General features: G+C 32.0%; 1 protein-coding gene and 3 pseudogenes across 2 annotated transcripts; 2 read left to right on the top strand and 2 right to left on the bottom strand.

Annotated features, from left to right (window-relative positions):
• The first annotated feature begins 921 nt into the window (after positions 1 to 921).
• Positions 922 to 2,944, top strand: LOC104749144 (aspartyl protease family protein 2). Its single transcript, XM_010470723.3, has one exon. It carries the CDS (start codon positions 1,185 to 1,187, stop codon positions 2,643 to 2,645), a length of 1,461 nt encoding a protein of 486 aa, XP_010469025.1. The 5' UTR covers positions 922 to 1,184; the 3' UTR covers positions 2,646 to 2,944.
• A 3,247-nt stretch (positions 2,945 to 6,191) lies between these two features.
• Positions 6,192 to 7,576, bottom strand: LOC104753203 (glucan endo-1,3-beta-glucosidase 12 pseudogene; annotated as a pseudogene). Its single transcript, XR_015585340.1, has one exon. The product of XR_015585340.1 is annotated as a glucan endo-1,3-beta-glucosidase 12 pseudogene (transcript).
• An 850-nt stretch (positions 7,577 to 8,426) lies between these two features.
• Positions 8,427 to 11,419, top strand: LOC104749143 (adenosine kinase 2-like; annotated as a pseudogene).
• A 4,067-nt stretch (positions 11,420 to 15,486) lies between these two features.
• Positions 15,487 to 15,945, bottom strand: LOC104749142 (calmodulin-like protein 7 pseudogene; annotated as a pseudogene).
• Between the last annotated feature and the right edge of the window lie 1,208 nt (positions 15,946 to 17,153).

Raw genomic sequence — 17,153 nt, 5'->3', positions numbered from 1 at the left:
GTTAAGTACTTAACTATGTATGTTTTGTTCATATATTTATAAAAAAGTAGATGTTATATTCATAAAATGTAATTAAACTAATAAACTAATTGACCTGTAATTCAATCGGTCCGACTTGTTGACCCAATGACTCGAAAGACTTCCGGTTCACTTTCCGGTCTGGTTTTAAAGACATTGATTTATATTAAAAGCTTGGAAGGGTGTTAGGTCATATTTTATTTTGAAATCCAGAATAAAATCTCGAAAATCACGATTAAGTGTGATTAATTGCCAAGATTTTATTCCTTGTTACGCCTAACAATAAATTTTTATACATAACACTATATATGGTGTAATAATATATGGAATAATCAAGATTTTTTTAAAAAAATTGTATAAATCATTGGAATATTATATTTAAGAGGATTTTTTTAGATATTTTTAAGTGTATTCGTAATTTCATATAGCTCACTGATTTCATTTATAAATTTTTTTTTGTAACCAACCTATATTTAATATATTATCTATTTTGTAACCAACTTATAAAAATTATATATTCTACAAAAAAAGTTGTGTACTTCCGTTTTATTATACAAAAAAAATTGTGTACTTTATTTTTATGATTGAGAGTATATTTTTATCCCCTTTAATAACTTGGTTAACATTGTGGTCTATCAATAAAATCTCATAAAAATAAATTGGTAATATTGTAATTATAGATATTTGGAAATAACGTGATCTTCCAAAAATAAAGTTTGGAAAATTTATAAACTATCAATTTGGAATATCCCGTTTAAGATTTTCGGTTACAATCAAGGTTTTAATTGTTACCATTAATATATGAACTATTAACTTGTAACCAATTAATATATGGATTAATCTATAACCTATTTGTAACTATTTATAATCATTTATTAAAATTATAAAGTCTACCAAAAAATAATGTTGTTTACTTGTCTTTTATTAAAAAGGGGATTTCGTAATGATGATTTTACTTGGGAAAGAAAAAGGAAAAAAAAAAAGAAAAAAGAAAAAACAAAAACAAAGTCAGGCCATAACTAAAAGTTAAACTAAGTGCTTTCACACACGAGCTTCATTTGGCCTTCATAATAATACAGTATACTACTTTGGAGTATAGAGTCTATATAAGACGATCCATGTGACTATATACTATAGAGTTCAAATCCTCATTTTTCATTTTCCCGATGGAGCGAAAAGTCCTAAATACCCTCATCTTCTCCGTTCTCTTCTTCTTCACCACCTCTGCTTCTTCCTCCTCCTCTTCCCAATACCAAACTCTCGTCGTCAACACTCTCCCATCCGCCTCAACCCTCTCATGGCCCGACTCCGAATCCTTAACCGGTGAATCCCAACCCGAGTCCACTACTTCTTCTCTCTCTGTCCATTTATCGCACGTCGATGCCCTCTATTCCTTCTCCGACGCGTCTCCGACGGCTCTTTTCAACCTCCGTCTCCAACGAGACTCTCTCCGCGTCGAATCCATATCCAGCCTCGCCGCCGTATCAACCGGACGTAATGTCACGAGAAGAACTCCACGTTCCGCCGGTGGTTTTAGCGGCGCCGTTATCTCCGGTCTCTCGCAAGGAAGCGGAGAGTATTTTATGCGGTTAGGCGTTGGAACTCCGGCGACCAACGTTTACATGGTGCTCGACACAGGAAGCGACGTCGTTTGGCTCCAATGCTCTCCTTGCAAAGCTTGTTACAACCAGTCCGACCCGATCTTTGACCCGAAGAGATCCAAAACGTACGCAACCGTCCCATGTGGGTCTCGCCTCTGCCGGAGACTAGACGACTCGTCGGAATGTGTCACACGTCGAAGCAAGACTTGTCTCTACCAAGTATCCTACGGTGACGGATCATTCACCGAAGGAGACTTCGCAACCGAAACGCTGACGTTTCACGGTGCGCGTGTTGATCACGTGCCGTTGGGATGCGGTCACGATAACGAAGGCTTGTTCGTTGGTGCGGCTGGGCTGTTGGGCTTGGGCCGTGGTGGGTTATCGTTTCCGTCGCAGACGAAAACCCGTTATAACGGGAAATTCTCTTACTGTTTGGTTGACCGGACGAGTTCCGGTTCATCTTCTAAACCGCCGTCAACCATCGTTTTCGGAAACGACGCCGTTCCGAAGACCTCCGTTTTCACGCCGTTGCTGACGAACCCGAAACTCGACACGTTTTACTATTTGCAGCTTCTTGGAATCAGCGTTGGCGGCTCGCGCGTTCGGGGAGTTTCGGAGTCGCAGTTCAAGCTTGACTCCACCGGAAGCGGCGGAGTTATCATCGATTCAGGTACCTCGGTTACTCGGCTGGCGCAACCTGCTTACGTGGCGCTTAGAGACGCGTTTCGTCTCGGAGCTAGGAGCCTTAAACGTGCTCCGTCGTATTCTCTGTTCGACACGTGTTTCGATCTCTCGGGGATGACGACGGTAAAGGTTCCGACGGTTGTGTTTCATTTCGGAGGCGGGGAGGTTTCGCTTCCGGCGAGTAATTATCTGATTCCGGTGAACACTCAAGGACGGTTCTGTTTTGCGTTCGCCGGAACAATGGGGAGCTTGTCGATCATTGGAAACATACAGCAACAGGGTTTCCGGGTCGCTTATGACTTGGTCGGGTCACGTATCGGGTTTCTGTCTCGCGCGTGTTAGATAATTTGAGTTTGAGTTGACTGATGATTTATTCCCATAAAGTCTCTATGGGAGCAAACAAAATAAACAAAAAGCAAAAACATTGTTATTCATCTATCAATCATCGATTCATCAAACTACCCATTTAGTCATTTCATTAATGATGATCCCGAGATAGATATATTTTCATCTCGAGTGGTTGTAGTAGATTCGTTTTTAAAAATTGTACTTGTTTACATACACTCAAGTCAAAGAGAAGTAATTTGTACTATTGTTTTCCTGTTGGAAATTTCATAAAGCAAAAATGAAATTATTGTTAACAGTCTAGCATTTTAATTTTGTTTTTTTTTTATAAACATAAAAGTGTTCGTTTCACTAATGAATCTTTATACAAAAGAAAACAATTTGCAATCCTCCAACTGTATAGCACTTAAGATTGAGGCACTAACCAACTTAACAACTAATCCAAAAGGACCAAAATACATGCTTACAAAGGTAATGAGGACTACGAGTTACATGTTTACCTCAATTATGTCACTAGACTAACTCGCCGGAATTGATATAACTAGCTATATAGAACTTGTTCACAATTAATATATATACATCAATGATGACGATATATAAAGGTAATGATCGATCTAGCTCACCTACTTTGTATGGATCTAATGTTTAGTACCCATCGATTAGTTGTAAGATGAAATTCAATGAATCTTCTCGTTCTGCTCGACCACTAACTTTACAGAACTAGCTACTTTTTTTTTTACTTTTTTTTTTGTCAAATTTATCAATTTTTGTGCTCATGTGATAGACATAAATACCAACGGTTCAGTGCATCAGGATATTTTGATATAAACGTACATTATGTATAATGTGAATATCGTAAACCACACATGGTATCGTTAATGTAAGGTGGAGGTACGTTCTTGGTGTTTGGCTCTCCATGTGAGTGAGAGAGTGTGGATACAGAGCCGTGCCTATGGGCAATAAAAAAGGCATTTGCCTCAAGCCCCCACCATTCTTTCATATATTTTTTGTGTTTGTGAAATCATGATCAGTTTGCTATCAAATAGTTAAGAAAAGAACTAAGTAAGAACTTAGATGATGAGAATTTGGTGAAAACATTATTTAAATACAAGGAAAAAGACTATATCTTAGTTTTTAAAGATTATTGTTTTGTTTTCAATAATTTCTATGTTTTAAAATGATTTTTACATTTATTTTATTTACATTTTTTTTTAAGAAAAATTTTCAATTTCAATTTCGCCTTAAGCCCCCGTAAATCTGGGCACGGCACTGTGTGGATATCGCCATATCGGACGGCAGTTCTTGGCTTTATGCGTTATATATATATATAAGAAGCAGTCTCAACTGTGACAAGTCAAAAGCAAAATAATTTCATCAGTAAGTAACAAATCAATAAATATAGTAATCATAAGTGTTTGAGAGAAGTGAGAAACATCCTCAATGACTATACAGAGACAAAGTGCGGCACGTTGGCCCACATGGTCAGAATAATGCAACCAACGGACGATCCACCGGTTTTTATACCCACTCCCTTTACCGCTCTTTCCTCCGCAAATATCTCCGATCACTCAGTCACTTGCGTCTTTAGTGGATATATGTGATGATGAGTCAATTTTATTATGCTCCGCTTATCCAAAAAAATGCAGCCTACCTTCTAGAAAAGTTATCTACATTCAAATTGGATGATGACTTTATTTTGGTAGGTTTTTCATTAAAAATAATTAAAAAATTACTTAATTTAATTAAATTAACCTATAGTTATGATTTTGCTTAATGACCATTATACCTTTCGGTCGACAACTAAATTACGACCGGGTCAGGACGCGGATCCTCTTTAATCCGGAAATAGAAAAAAAAAACTTGCGGATCTGTTTGTACTCCAGATTTATAATATTCGGATCATGTTTTTGATTTGGTTCAAGAATAGTTATTTCTGTCACCAAACATAGGTATAATCCCTATATATGGAAATTGGTATCCGACTATTTAATGGGTTCAGTAATATCAAATATTAACTAATACCATACTTAATCCCTATAATTATTATGAATATTAATAATAATGAGAAATCTTTAATACTTATAAATTGTGACTTGCTTACTTCCAAAACAATCAATAGATTAAATACGAAATTGTATATAAATATAAACTTATTTGATTTACTTTTATATTGTGAGATATTTACAGAAACAACAAATCAATTTAATACAATTAAATAAAAACAAATAATCATTTAGTTTAGATTTTTTAATATTTCCTTAACGAAATTATACTAATTAATTATAATTAGTATAGATGGAAAGAATAAAAAATGCAGAAATTATATATATGTAAAGTTGTAAACTAATTTACAGAAAATATGTATTGTATATCCCACATCGACTAAATATTTTGGAATATGGTTCATAATCACTATAAATATATGACTAATATGTTTTGAGTACAAATGAGTAGAAAACTTGATTTATCAGGTATCCAAATTTAACAGTTTAATTTGATTATATATTTGAGCATATTTAAACTTTTTTAAAAAACGTAAATATATTATAATATATTTATGTTTTTTTTTAAAGTTTAAGAGATTATAAATATTTAAATTTTTATAGAATGTTTAAATTATTATAAATATTTGAACTCCGTCAAAAGTTTAAAATATTATAATATACTTAAGTCTATAAAATATTTAAGTAATATATATATATATATATATTTTTACTCTTTAAATTTTTAAAATATAAAAAAAAAGTTTGAGTTAAACCCATTAAAACATGTATTTTTATCAAACTATAAATTAAATTGGTTTTTTACAATTTTGCTGAGATTTGATATATCAAATATTAACTTCTAAATGATAACCTAAATATACTTAATCTCACTATAAATACAATGGTTTCCTAACCATTGAAATATCTCATACTAAAATAAAGAAAAACTCATACTCTTACAAAACTATTATTCGATATTGCGGTGTGTCTATCCTCTTACAAAACTACTATCCGATATTGCAGAGTGTCTATTTTCTTACAAAACTACTATACAATATTGCGGTGTGTCTGTTTCCGTGAAAAGTTATATTTTACAAACTTTTTACTCTATTAGGATTTTCAATTTACTGTATAACCCCAAATATATAAATTAGCACTATATAAACAAAGAAAATAAGTCAAAATAAAAAACTACATTACAAAAATACAAATTACAAAAAAAATAACTAACAAAATATATAATCCCGTGCTGTAACACGGGGTATCACCTAGTATACCATTAATTAGATAATATAATATACTTCCTCAGGAAATTATGTGACTTTAACATATTGGTCTAAGATATAAATAGCCATCAAAACAAGACTGACCTTTCTAACGTCACTGCCCAATTTTAAAATGTACGACAACTTTCCGGAACATGATGACAATTTTGCATTACCGATTTATTCGGAGACAAATGTCTTTGTTTCTTAGATATAAGAGATCTGACTCGAAAGTCCATGAATCTATCATAGTGCATGTGACATATCCAGACAATGTAAGATTAAAACATGACTCAATTATCTCCAATTATTTTTTATTTACGGAAAAAATCGGTGGATTAATAAGGCCTTAGGCCCATTACAAAATCAAAAAGCCTATACACGAAAATGACCAATTTGCCGTTCAAAGCTTCAGATCGTACTTCCTCGATCCGTTACCGTAAAGCAATCCCCAGTGTTTCTCCACGGCGGCTCCAGTTTTCTGATCTTCGTCGAACAGAGCAAAGATATACACAGGGACCTTATTCCATCTCCTTCTCGGATGCTCAATCAGCCGCTGGTTAAAAACCCTAGCGTTCTCCAAACTCGCAGCTGTTTCTCCCGGTTCTCCACTCGTCGGCCACCCGATCTCCGATACGACCACCGGAATTTTAGGTAATCCCAATGATTTCACGGCGGAGTCAACAGAATCCAACATTATGTCGAACAGATTGGTGTATGCGACTCCACTGTACGGATCGATGTATCTCCGTCGCTTGGGGCTGTTCATCGGCTGAAACAAAGCGAAGTCGAGCGGAATCGAAGGGAACGATTGTTTATAAGCGAGGTAAGGGTACACATTCACCATGAGAGGTGACTCTGTTCGTTGTAGAAACCTTATGAGCGGTTTCAAGACTGTCTCAGAGATCGATTTGTGGAAATTAGCGGTTGAAGGAGGGAATCTTCTGGAGAGAATCGCGAGGGAATGCGTTGTGGAGACTTTGATCTTATTGTGTAATCTGTATCTCTTGAGTGATCTGTGAACGTTGACCATAGCTGAGACAAGGTTGGTTGAGAACTGCGGGAGTAAAGAGACTTCGTTACCTACAGAGATTGATGTGATGATTGTATTCTTGTGGTAAGGTAAGATGAAGTTTCTGATGATTGATTCGGATTCGGAGAGATTGGTTGATAGAGATGGGATCTTGTCGTTGGGGATACAGAGGGAGAGAGTGATCCCTGTGTTGGCGAAAGATTTGGTGATTCTTGGATCTAAGTCAAAGGTTTTGACGTGTTTGATTGAGAGTGAGTTGATGAGTGATGGTAATGCTTCTGGTGGAGGAAGGTTTGAGCCGTAACGACCGTAGTTGATCCCGATCACTGGACCTGCAGCCAAAAAACGAATCAAGAAACGCACTGAATTGAGGAGCATTGTTTGATTCAACTTTCTCGGGAAACAGAATCGTGTTTGATTAGTTATACCTTCAAGAGATGGAACCGTGGAGGAAGAAGCGATTGAGATGGAAACGATCAAGAGAATCCAGAAAGCGTATTGCATTTGCATCGTCGTCATCGTCATGATCATCTTCTCTCTTCCTTTTTCTTTTTTTTTCTTTCTCGATTTGTGTTGAGTGATTTTGGTGGGAACTACTGGATCTTTGTAACTAACTCATAACTATATAAACGAGATTTTCTTTACGAGAATTACATAAACACCCATTGAATCTGTTGTACAGAGGTTAGAGAAAGAGGGGCAAATAAGTCATTTTGAATGGACTGGGGGAGAACCAAGTTAACCGACTACGCCCAGTGGAATCGGGGAATGGTTCGCATATATAACCGTACGTAACCGGTTTATGATAATTGAGTCAGCGTTACTCAGCACAAGACATTTATTATTTAAAGACAATGAAATGGATATCTTATCAAGACAATTATATTTAATTAGTGAGTATACTTTGCAATAATGGTTAAAAGTTTACAAAAATATTAAATTATTGATATTCAGCTTGGTGATATTAAAACTTACTAACCAAAAGACTAAAATTTTTATAGCATTAATTTTTTTTCTTTCTATTATTCTACACTAGGATTCAAACCCGCGCGTTGCCGCGCGGAAAATGAAAATCCGTAATATACGGTGTTTAAGTGAAACAAATTCTATATTTTCATAAAATTACTGTTTTAATTTTAATGAATGATTAATTTGAAGTAATTGGTAATAGTATTTGTAAACAACGAATTGATTGATATTATTTCTTTATCAACTATATTTACTTTGTAACTTAAGATTACATATTTGATTATTTTGTGGTTTAAATTGATTAAAAAATTGGACTTAAGTTATTCATTATATGTTGTAAATCTTACATCTTCTGTAGTTTTAAGTTGTTTAATTAAAAAATTAAAATTGAGTCTTTAAGTAAATGAAGTAATATACAAACCCTAGATTTTCATCCCTGATTTTACGAATTATGTCGAATCAATTTGGTGCTTCTCTGAGTTTCTTTTTTTTTTTTTTTTTTTTTTTTTTTTAATTTGGTTTAGTGATGGCTACTCCGGGAGAAGTAGAGTATGAAAATTTTCGAGAGAGAATTGAGCGTACTGTGTATATAGACGATCTCACGCCTCTTGCCGCAGTCCCCGTTGTTGAATCTGCTATGAACCAGTTCGGAACGGTCAAGAGTGTCAGCTTTGTTTAAAACTTCTTGGGTCCAAAAGAGTTTCTAACTGGTGTCCTCATTGAGATGGAGACTAAAGAGATGGCAGAGAATGTTAAACAACCTATTGGGATTTGATATGTCACTCATTAAGAGGCTGTTATTGGAGATGTGATTTCTAAATCCATATGGAATTGTAAATTCTAAAAATCAAAATACATGGATTTTGAAATAACATGTTTTATCTTTGGATTTGAATCCTTCTATTTTACACTTTCAAATCTATTCAAATCCATTTAAAACATAATTCGGATTTTGAAATACAAAAACAAATCATTAAATGAATAACATAGGATTTTAACAAGTATTTGTAAATCATAGAACCAATAACACATAATTTTGATAAGTATTTTAAAATCAATGATTGAATAACACATGATTTTTGTTTGGATTTCCAAATCCATTAAAATCATAGAACCAATTATTTCCCTCTAACATTTTTTAAATTTCCAGAATTTTCTATATTAAAAATTATTTTAAACAACCTATCAAGACTTAACATGTCATTCATTAACATTTTTTAAATTTCCAAAATTTTCTATATTCAGAATTTTTAGAAAAAGGAAATTTTTTAAATTTATGAAAATAAAAGAACTATTGTATTAAGAATTCCAAATTCAACAATCATCAATGAACCCATCAAATTTAATCCCTACTATTAATCGTAAAACAAAGAAACCTTAGTTTTGTAAAAATTTACAATACAATGCTATTGGAAATAAGACAAAATAATTTATTTGCGATAAGGATAAAAGCGTAATTATATTAGTTCTGAAATCGGATAAACACGCGGATCCTTTTACCCATTAATCTGACCCGGTTTTAGCTTTTAATCTCAACCGTTTATTATATTTTTGAGAATAAATCTGAACCGTTCAATTGACTGAGTGTACTAAACCTAAATTTTATTTTTCTTTCGCCTATGCTCTCTTTCTCTCGCCGTCTCTCCCAAATGGAGAGTTAAAGAATTTTTTTTCCTGTTTGTGGACAAAATCGAAGAGATGATAAGAGGAAGAGAAGAAGGCAAAGAGTTTTGTTAAAGCATCGTGTATATGCTAAGGTATTTTGTTTCTTTTATCTTTTAATTAAGTTTAGATTTTGAATCTATGTTTGATGATTAAAACCAAGTGTAATTGGAATTTTGTTTCTGAATCTTGTGGTAGAATGGAAACCAAGTGATATATCATTTTTGCTTATTTAAACATGAAGACAATTGATATACTCTTTTTTTATAGCACAAAGTAATTGGGCTGAAGCTATGGCACAAAGTAATTGGGAAGCTTACAAGATGTAAGTTGTTTTTGTATTTTAATGAGACCTTATTTTGTTCATTTCCCAGATTTTTATTTCTTCTTAGTTTCATGTTTTTGGGTTTTGTAGGATTGACGTTTATATATATGTATGATCATTTGGTGAAGAAAAAACTTCATAATACTGCAAAATCGTTTATGATTGAAGGAAAGGTTTCACCTGATCGAGCTGGTAATAATATGACTTTCGTGATCAGAGTAACTATAAGAATATTAAACCATCGGATGTTTGATGGTCATCATCATGATTTTAAGATGGCTACCTTTCACATTCTCTTTTGTTAATTCACATCATAATTGGCATTGTTTAGGTACAATGAAATGAGGCAGAAGTTTAATCGAATACATTGCTGGAGGTAAATTCATCATCTTCTTGTGCTATTATTCTATATTTGGTGTTTATGTGCATTATTAGAAGAATTTGTGATATCTTCTTGATTTGGTTTCATTTTTTCAGGTGCTACCCATAACTCAATCAAACTGACCCAGGTAAACAACTGTTAAAGCTTATCCTCATAACTATTTTTAAATGTTAGTACCTTTGTTGCTTAATCTTACAAGTTATTTGATTACTGCAGTGGATGCTTCAAACTCTTTAGGCAACCAGTTACATGGGATCCATTGGAAAGGACAAATAAGGAGAGGCAATGAAGGATGCTACCGCAGCTGGTGTCAATGTGAGTCTTCTTTAGGTTTAGTTATTGGTGTTTGGTTCTGATTTAAGTGCATATCAACGGGTGCTATAAACTGTTTATTACCTATTGTTCTATATCCAGGTCCACTATTTTGGAGATGAGTCAAAACCTACCAGAACTTGCCGTGTATGTGTTCTTGGTGGAGAAAGGTTAGGTTACAATCAATCTTTATATTTGCTTTTGAATATTTTCTTAATAAGATGTCCTTCTGTTGAGTTGTATTGAGGCGTGTCTCCCTTTTTTTGTAGGTCGCTCATTGCAAATCTTTCTGCTGCAAGCTGCTACAAGGTTGAACACTTGCATAAGCATGAGTACTGGGTTCTAGGTAAAAAGAAATCTCATCTACTGCCTTTTTTTTTAAAGAGTTTACTTTATGAGATTTGATACTTTCATATGTTGGAATCTGCTGAGATTTTGTGAAACATGTTTCTTTTTTGGTAGTTGGGAATGCTAAGTTCTACTACATTGATGGATTCTTCGTCACAGTATATCACCATAATCCATTCAGTTGGTATGTGAACATGCAGCTGCTAACAACAAGCTAAGAAGACATGATCCTTTATGAGAACCAGACATGTCATATTTTGTAATGTCTTCTCTTTGATCAGATTTCAACACATTTCTCTACTGTTTCTCCCTAACAGTAGCAAGAATCAAGGTTTACTGACATCTGAAATATCTATCTACTCTCAGTTAGTACATGATTTTTTCTATTAATTTTTTTTTTTATTAAGAATCTTAGTTATTGGATAAGTTGAAATTTGTTTAGTTTTAGCAACCAGATGGACTCTTATAGAATCGTCAGTTTGGTAGATAACATCCATGTTGTTTCTTCTTACGTTCTTTGTTTTTAATTTTGTGTACAAAATCAATTTGTGTGACATGTTTTTGTTGGGTATATTGTAAATGTTCTCTGTTGAACAAATCGACAATGCACATTTTTGGATGAACTAAATTTTTTGTTTTCAAACCAAGGAAAAGGATTTGACAATCCGCAACAAGTTTTGATTCGATTAATTTGGTTTCTTTTTTACAATTATATTTTCTATATTTAGTCTTTAGAATTATGGTAAGAATATAATGTTATTTGTCAAATTAACGATGTTACATACTTAAATTAGAAATCATATGTATAATTGCGAGTGATTATATGAACTAAATAACAATAAAAGTAATTCTAAATACGACAAAAATAAGTTTTATAATGTATCAAACTCATACTAATTTCATTCTATGGATTAAAAGAAAGCATCTCTATATTATTATTATTTAAAAATTAATATATGAACATTGTAGAACGGGTTAGTTATTTTATTCTCTTTTTAACATTAAAATTGAACTTCTATTTATTTAAACAAATAACTATATAAATCTTGGATTCAAATGTATCATTGATTTGACCTACACTTAATAAGATATGTCGATTAAAGTATCAACAACAAAATTATTAAAATATTGTTATTATGATTAAAATTAATGATATTGATTGATACAATTATTTCTCAAATAACCTGATTTATTATGCTTAAATGTAAGGATTACATTTTTGCCATATATTAAATATTTTTGTAACTTAAAAAAACGAAAATTATGGAAATGTAATTAAGTAGGGATACAAATCTTAAAGAGGTTGCTATATTTGTATCCCGATTTATAATACAAACAAAATTCAACTTGAATATTTCTCTAAAAAATAGCTTTAATTCTTACCAATTATAATTTCAATTACCAATTTGTGCTGAAATCATATCCGAAATTTTATTTTTAAATTTACCAGTTATAGTTCCAATTAACAAGTTATAATTCCCTTCATTTTATTTTGAGAATCTTGGAAATTTAGTTATCAATCTTCGTAATATATCTTAATATATTCGTTTAGATTTTTTTTGTTAAAGCTAAACTTCTCGAGTACTCTTCATTCATCTATATAAATAAATATTATTTCAATCCTTGATACACATTGTTTAACGTTTTTAACTTTTTGTACAATTGTGTTTTATAGTTCTTTTAGTTAACTTTTTTTATTCTATTTTGTTTTTTATAACCTTTTTTCAACAACTGACCTAATTTTTTCAACATATGATTTTTTATATGTTTTATATTTGTTTCAAAGTTTGTTACTAAAATGCATCATATATATTTACACTCGATAAATATTTCATGTTTAATGTTTTCTTTTTTTTTCTATATATTCCACTCTTTTATTTCTGATTTACATTTTAAATAATTTGATATCTATGTTCTTTGATATATATTTTTGTTTCTGTCAAATAAATTACAAACTATTCCACAAAAAAAAAAATTTTTTTGGGGCAGACTTAGCAAATAGGTTTGACACGTTTGCCAATTTTATTTAGATCATTTGGTTCAGGAAGTTTTAATTTTTTTTTGCGGCTTTTATCTTATTTGATAATTCAAGTTTTTAATGATCGCTAATTTGGTTGACATTCGATCCAGATTCTCCATCATGTCAATCCAAAGCTCATGGCGAGAGGATTATTAGATTAAAACATTCTTAAACTAATATAATTTTGTATTATAAATATTATACCAAATAAATAAATTTATAAATATAATCTTGCATGTACGTATGGATCCATGGTCAATAATTTTCACAACTTAAAATAAAATTCTTCTAAACCATATTTAAAAACAAAAATTTCAGCCCAAATGGAATTGTAACTATATATATATATATATATATATATATTAAACACTCAAATGGAGAATACATGTATTTTGTCTTAATTTTTTAGTCAAAATTTATTAATAAATTATTATATGAGAAATTATTTAAAAGGAAATAGTTATGTGACATAAAATTTATAACGGGATGGATCAGGACGGGACGGGATGAGATTTAATACCCGTAACAAAATTACTTTAACATTTTTAACAAACACGGTTTGTGCTTGATTATTATGGATGGATTGCAAAAAATGTATATTTTCCAGCTGATGAATATGATGATCATATTTATTTTCGCTACGGGTTGGAGTATTCTACATATACACCAAAATATTAACAAAACACAGTAAAAGAGTGGCAAACTAATTTTTATGGAAAATATTAATATTATATAATTAAAATTTTATAACCTAAAAATGTTTATTATTTGACTGAATATATGTTTTATCAGTGTTTTTAAGTAATTTAATTTATTAATTAAGTACATATACATAAATAGTATAAGTAAACTGAAAAGGGTAGTTAGAATAATGAAAAAAAATATTTTGATCATTTTTTTTTTGAAAAAGAGAGACATAAATTTTAGATAAAAGTACAAATCAGAAAATATAGGTAGATAAATTCAATTGTCAAGTTTTCACTAATTTAGGTAAGGATTGACTATGTGACAGATAATTAACCACTTTGGAATGGGCACTTTGAAAATTTTGCTAATTTTGAAAACAATTATATTTTTAAAAATTATAATTTTGGATAATTTCAACTAACTAAATAAAAAAATATTCAACGGAGACTCTGCTATCCCGTCTAAATTTCTTACCTAAATTGTTTAGTAAAATTGTCTACCGAGTAATTATTTAAAAGAGAAAGAACATCAGACAAAAAATTCTGATGGATACGGGACGAGACGAGACTGGATGAGACGAGACGAGATGAAACGGATGAGACGGAACGAGAGGAGATGGGTTGGGACGTGAGGGGACAAAATAGGATAGGACGTATTTTCCGTTCCAAAGTAAACACGACTAGGGTTTTTTTTAATTTACATGAAAATAACGTTTATAAAAATATTTTATCCCGTGCTACAGCATGGGTTACTACCTAGTAGTTTATTAAGAAGTTCTTAATTTAATATTTTTTCAAAATTAATAATACAATATGTTTTAACAACTTTGTTTTACATGATGCCCTTAGTGTACAAAAAAAGCGCATCTCTTTTAGCATAAATAATAGTATAAGATTACAAGTTTTAATTTAGAGTTCAGTTCATTGTTTACGTTCATTCTCTTCTAAGATGCAATTTTTGATGTTTTTCTTCAGATTAATTCTTTTGATGGACATAAGAGTGATATATTTTTTTGTAGTAATATCTAATATTAAGTGATAAGCGATATTGAGCAAATGTGACAAGGTTTGGAACGGAAACAGATACATAGAAAGGATCAGGGAAATAGCTAAGAGAGAACAAAAGATATCTTTTTCGATTTCAAAGGGAGACTCAGTGAGCTTGAAAGCGATGGATATGTCCTCTCTCTCTCAATTTAGAGAGTAAAATGTCAAAGAGACTTTTTTAGATTTCAAGTTCTAGACTCGACAAGAGAGAGTGAGGAAGAAGAAGGAATTTTAATCTCATATCCCTTTTTCCTTAAAACAATTTCTCAAAAACCCCCTGCTTATTCTCACTATCTCTTCTTTAATGAATTTCCTAGTTGTACCCAGTTGCACCCCACATAGTGGGATTCGAACCCTGGGCGCGCGCGTGTGCGTATGGAGCTTGCAACCACTGAACTACTGTGTTTTTCGTTGAACAGTTATTGGTTTAATTATATTTAAGCTAAAACAGCTTTTTACCATTGAGAGGTTTTGAGAAATTGTTTTGATGAAAAGGGATATGAAATTTTAGTCCGAAAAAGAATCGTGGTAACCGATCTGGTTTTAATAAAAATTAAACCGGAATTTAAAAACCAGTATATTTAATTTTGTAAAACCGAATTAAACCAACCTATCTCTTGATTTCGTTGCACTTTTCCACGATGCAGATTCTCATTACGTACGTTAAACATATTCTTAATTATGATAATATTTTCCCCAAGACGAAGCCATATATTTTTTTTTTCTTTCATTCCTAAAACAATAGAATTAAATCAAGAATACAAAAAGAAAAACACAAAAAAATGCCAAAAATAAATAAATTATTTAACTCAAAGAACAAAGACCACCGCCTTTCATCATTTGTCTAAACTCTTGGTAGTTAACTCTACCATCACCATCAACATCCACTTGCTTTATCATCTTCTTACAATCGTCCAATGTCTTACCTTGCTTTAGACCCAAGGAAGACAAAACTGCCTTCAGTTCATCCACCGTTATAAATCCATCTTCATTCTTATCAAATACATTGAAAGCTTCCTTCATGTCCTCTTCTTCTTCGTCTTCCTCGTCCATTATCGTCTTGTAAAGCTCCCCAAACTCGTCTATGTCCACACACCCGTCACCATTCACGTCGATCTTCTCGATCATCTGAGTCAACTCCTTGTCAGGAATGTATATTCCGAGGCTTCGTAGTGTCTCGCTTAGCTCTTTCCCCGTGATCGCCCCGTCCCCATTTTTGTCGACAATTTGGAACACACGTTTTAGCTCTGTCGGATCCATCTCTTTTTTGAAATTTGTATGGCTACGTGTGGAGGAAGAAAAGATAATGGTGAGGGCTCCGTGGGAAGATCTTTTACACTTTCCTCGCTTCTTTGGAGATCGATGAGGCCAGTAATTAAGAAATCTAGGTGGAAGTTAATAGATTCAAAGAGACATTAATTAGCCAAAAATAGAGAGGAAGAAGGAGATAGGAGATTTGCCTTTCTTTGATAGTTAAATGTTAATCGATGAAGAGACATGTTGGGGGGGGGGGGGGGGGGGGGGGGGGGGTTGTTTATAGTACTACTACATTCTTAATTTTTGTTTTATAGTGGGAATTTAATTAATTATATCGTTTTGCCAAACAAAAAAAAAGCAAGAAACAGTACTACGGGAAAAGTCGAGTCAACTTATCAATATATGCAATCTAATCGATTTGTGTAATCTTTTGAAGATAGATAACCAAAAATATTGTAATGTATTTAATTTTATTTTTTTCGGCAATGTAATGTGTTTTTCTAACGGCGTTTCAGTTATCGGCTGCAAGTGTCTCTGATGTGTTTAACAAATAACAATAATGAACATCTTAAAGGAAATTGCTTAGATACACACACCTACAAAGGCTACAATCACATATGATTCAATTGGCTACGAGTACATTCTTGAATCTGATGAGTGAGTAGTTAACATTAGTCATAACCCTTTATAAAAAAAGAAAAAAAAGTCATTTAGTATAAGCAAAACATATGATAACTAAAAAGTTTTTTTTTTTGTTTTGTTTAAGACTAAGAATCATAAATCTGTAAAAAAACGGAACAAAACATTTGTGGGATCAAAACATTACAACTTTATATAAAATGTGTAAAACAAAAACAAAAAGCTGTGAAATATAAAAATGTAAAAATTAATAGATGTGATATTTGAAACATTGAGGTACAACAAAGAGGTGTAAACATAGAGGTATGAAATAAAAAGGTATAAAAAGAAATAGATGTGATTTTTGAAATATGGAGGTACAACTAAGAGATGCAAAACTTAAGATGTATGATTTTTGAAAGTTGGGGACACGACAAAAAGACAAGATTAATAATATACAACTGTTGGGATCATTAATAATTTTAAACCATTAGATGGAAAAGTGGAACTAATCTCATCCGTTGGATTAAAGTTGACACAAAAAGTGGGTTTCCTATTATATATTTAAAAAATTAAAAAACACTTCAATAAAACAA

The sequence above is a fragment of the Camelina sativa genome, chromosome 16 (genome assembly GCF_030686135.1).
Source record: "Camelina sativa cultivar CO46 ecotype springtype chromosome 16, ASM3068613v1".
NCBI lineage: Eukaryota > Viridiplantae > Streptophyta > Magnoliopsida > Brassicales > Brassicaceae > Camelina > Camelina sativa.
This window is presented reverse-complemented; position numbering and strand designations above follow the sequence as displayed.

Bases quoted from the DNA above. Each gene is read 5' to 3' on its own strand.
- LOC104749144 (XM_010470723.3), top strand. From the start codon at position 1,185: ATGGAGCGAAAAGTCCTAAATACCCTCATCTTCTCCGTTCTCTTCTTC.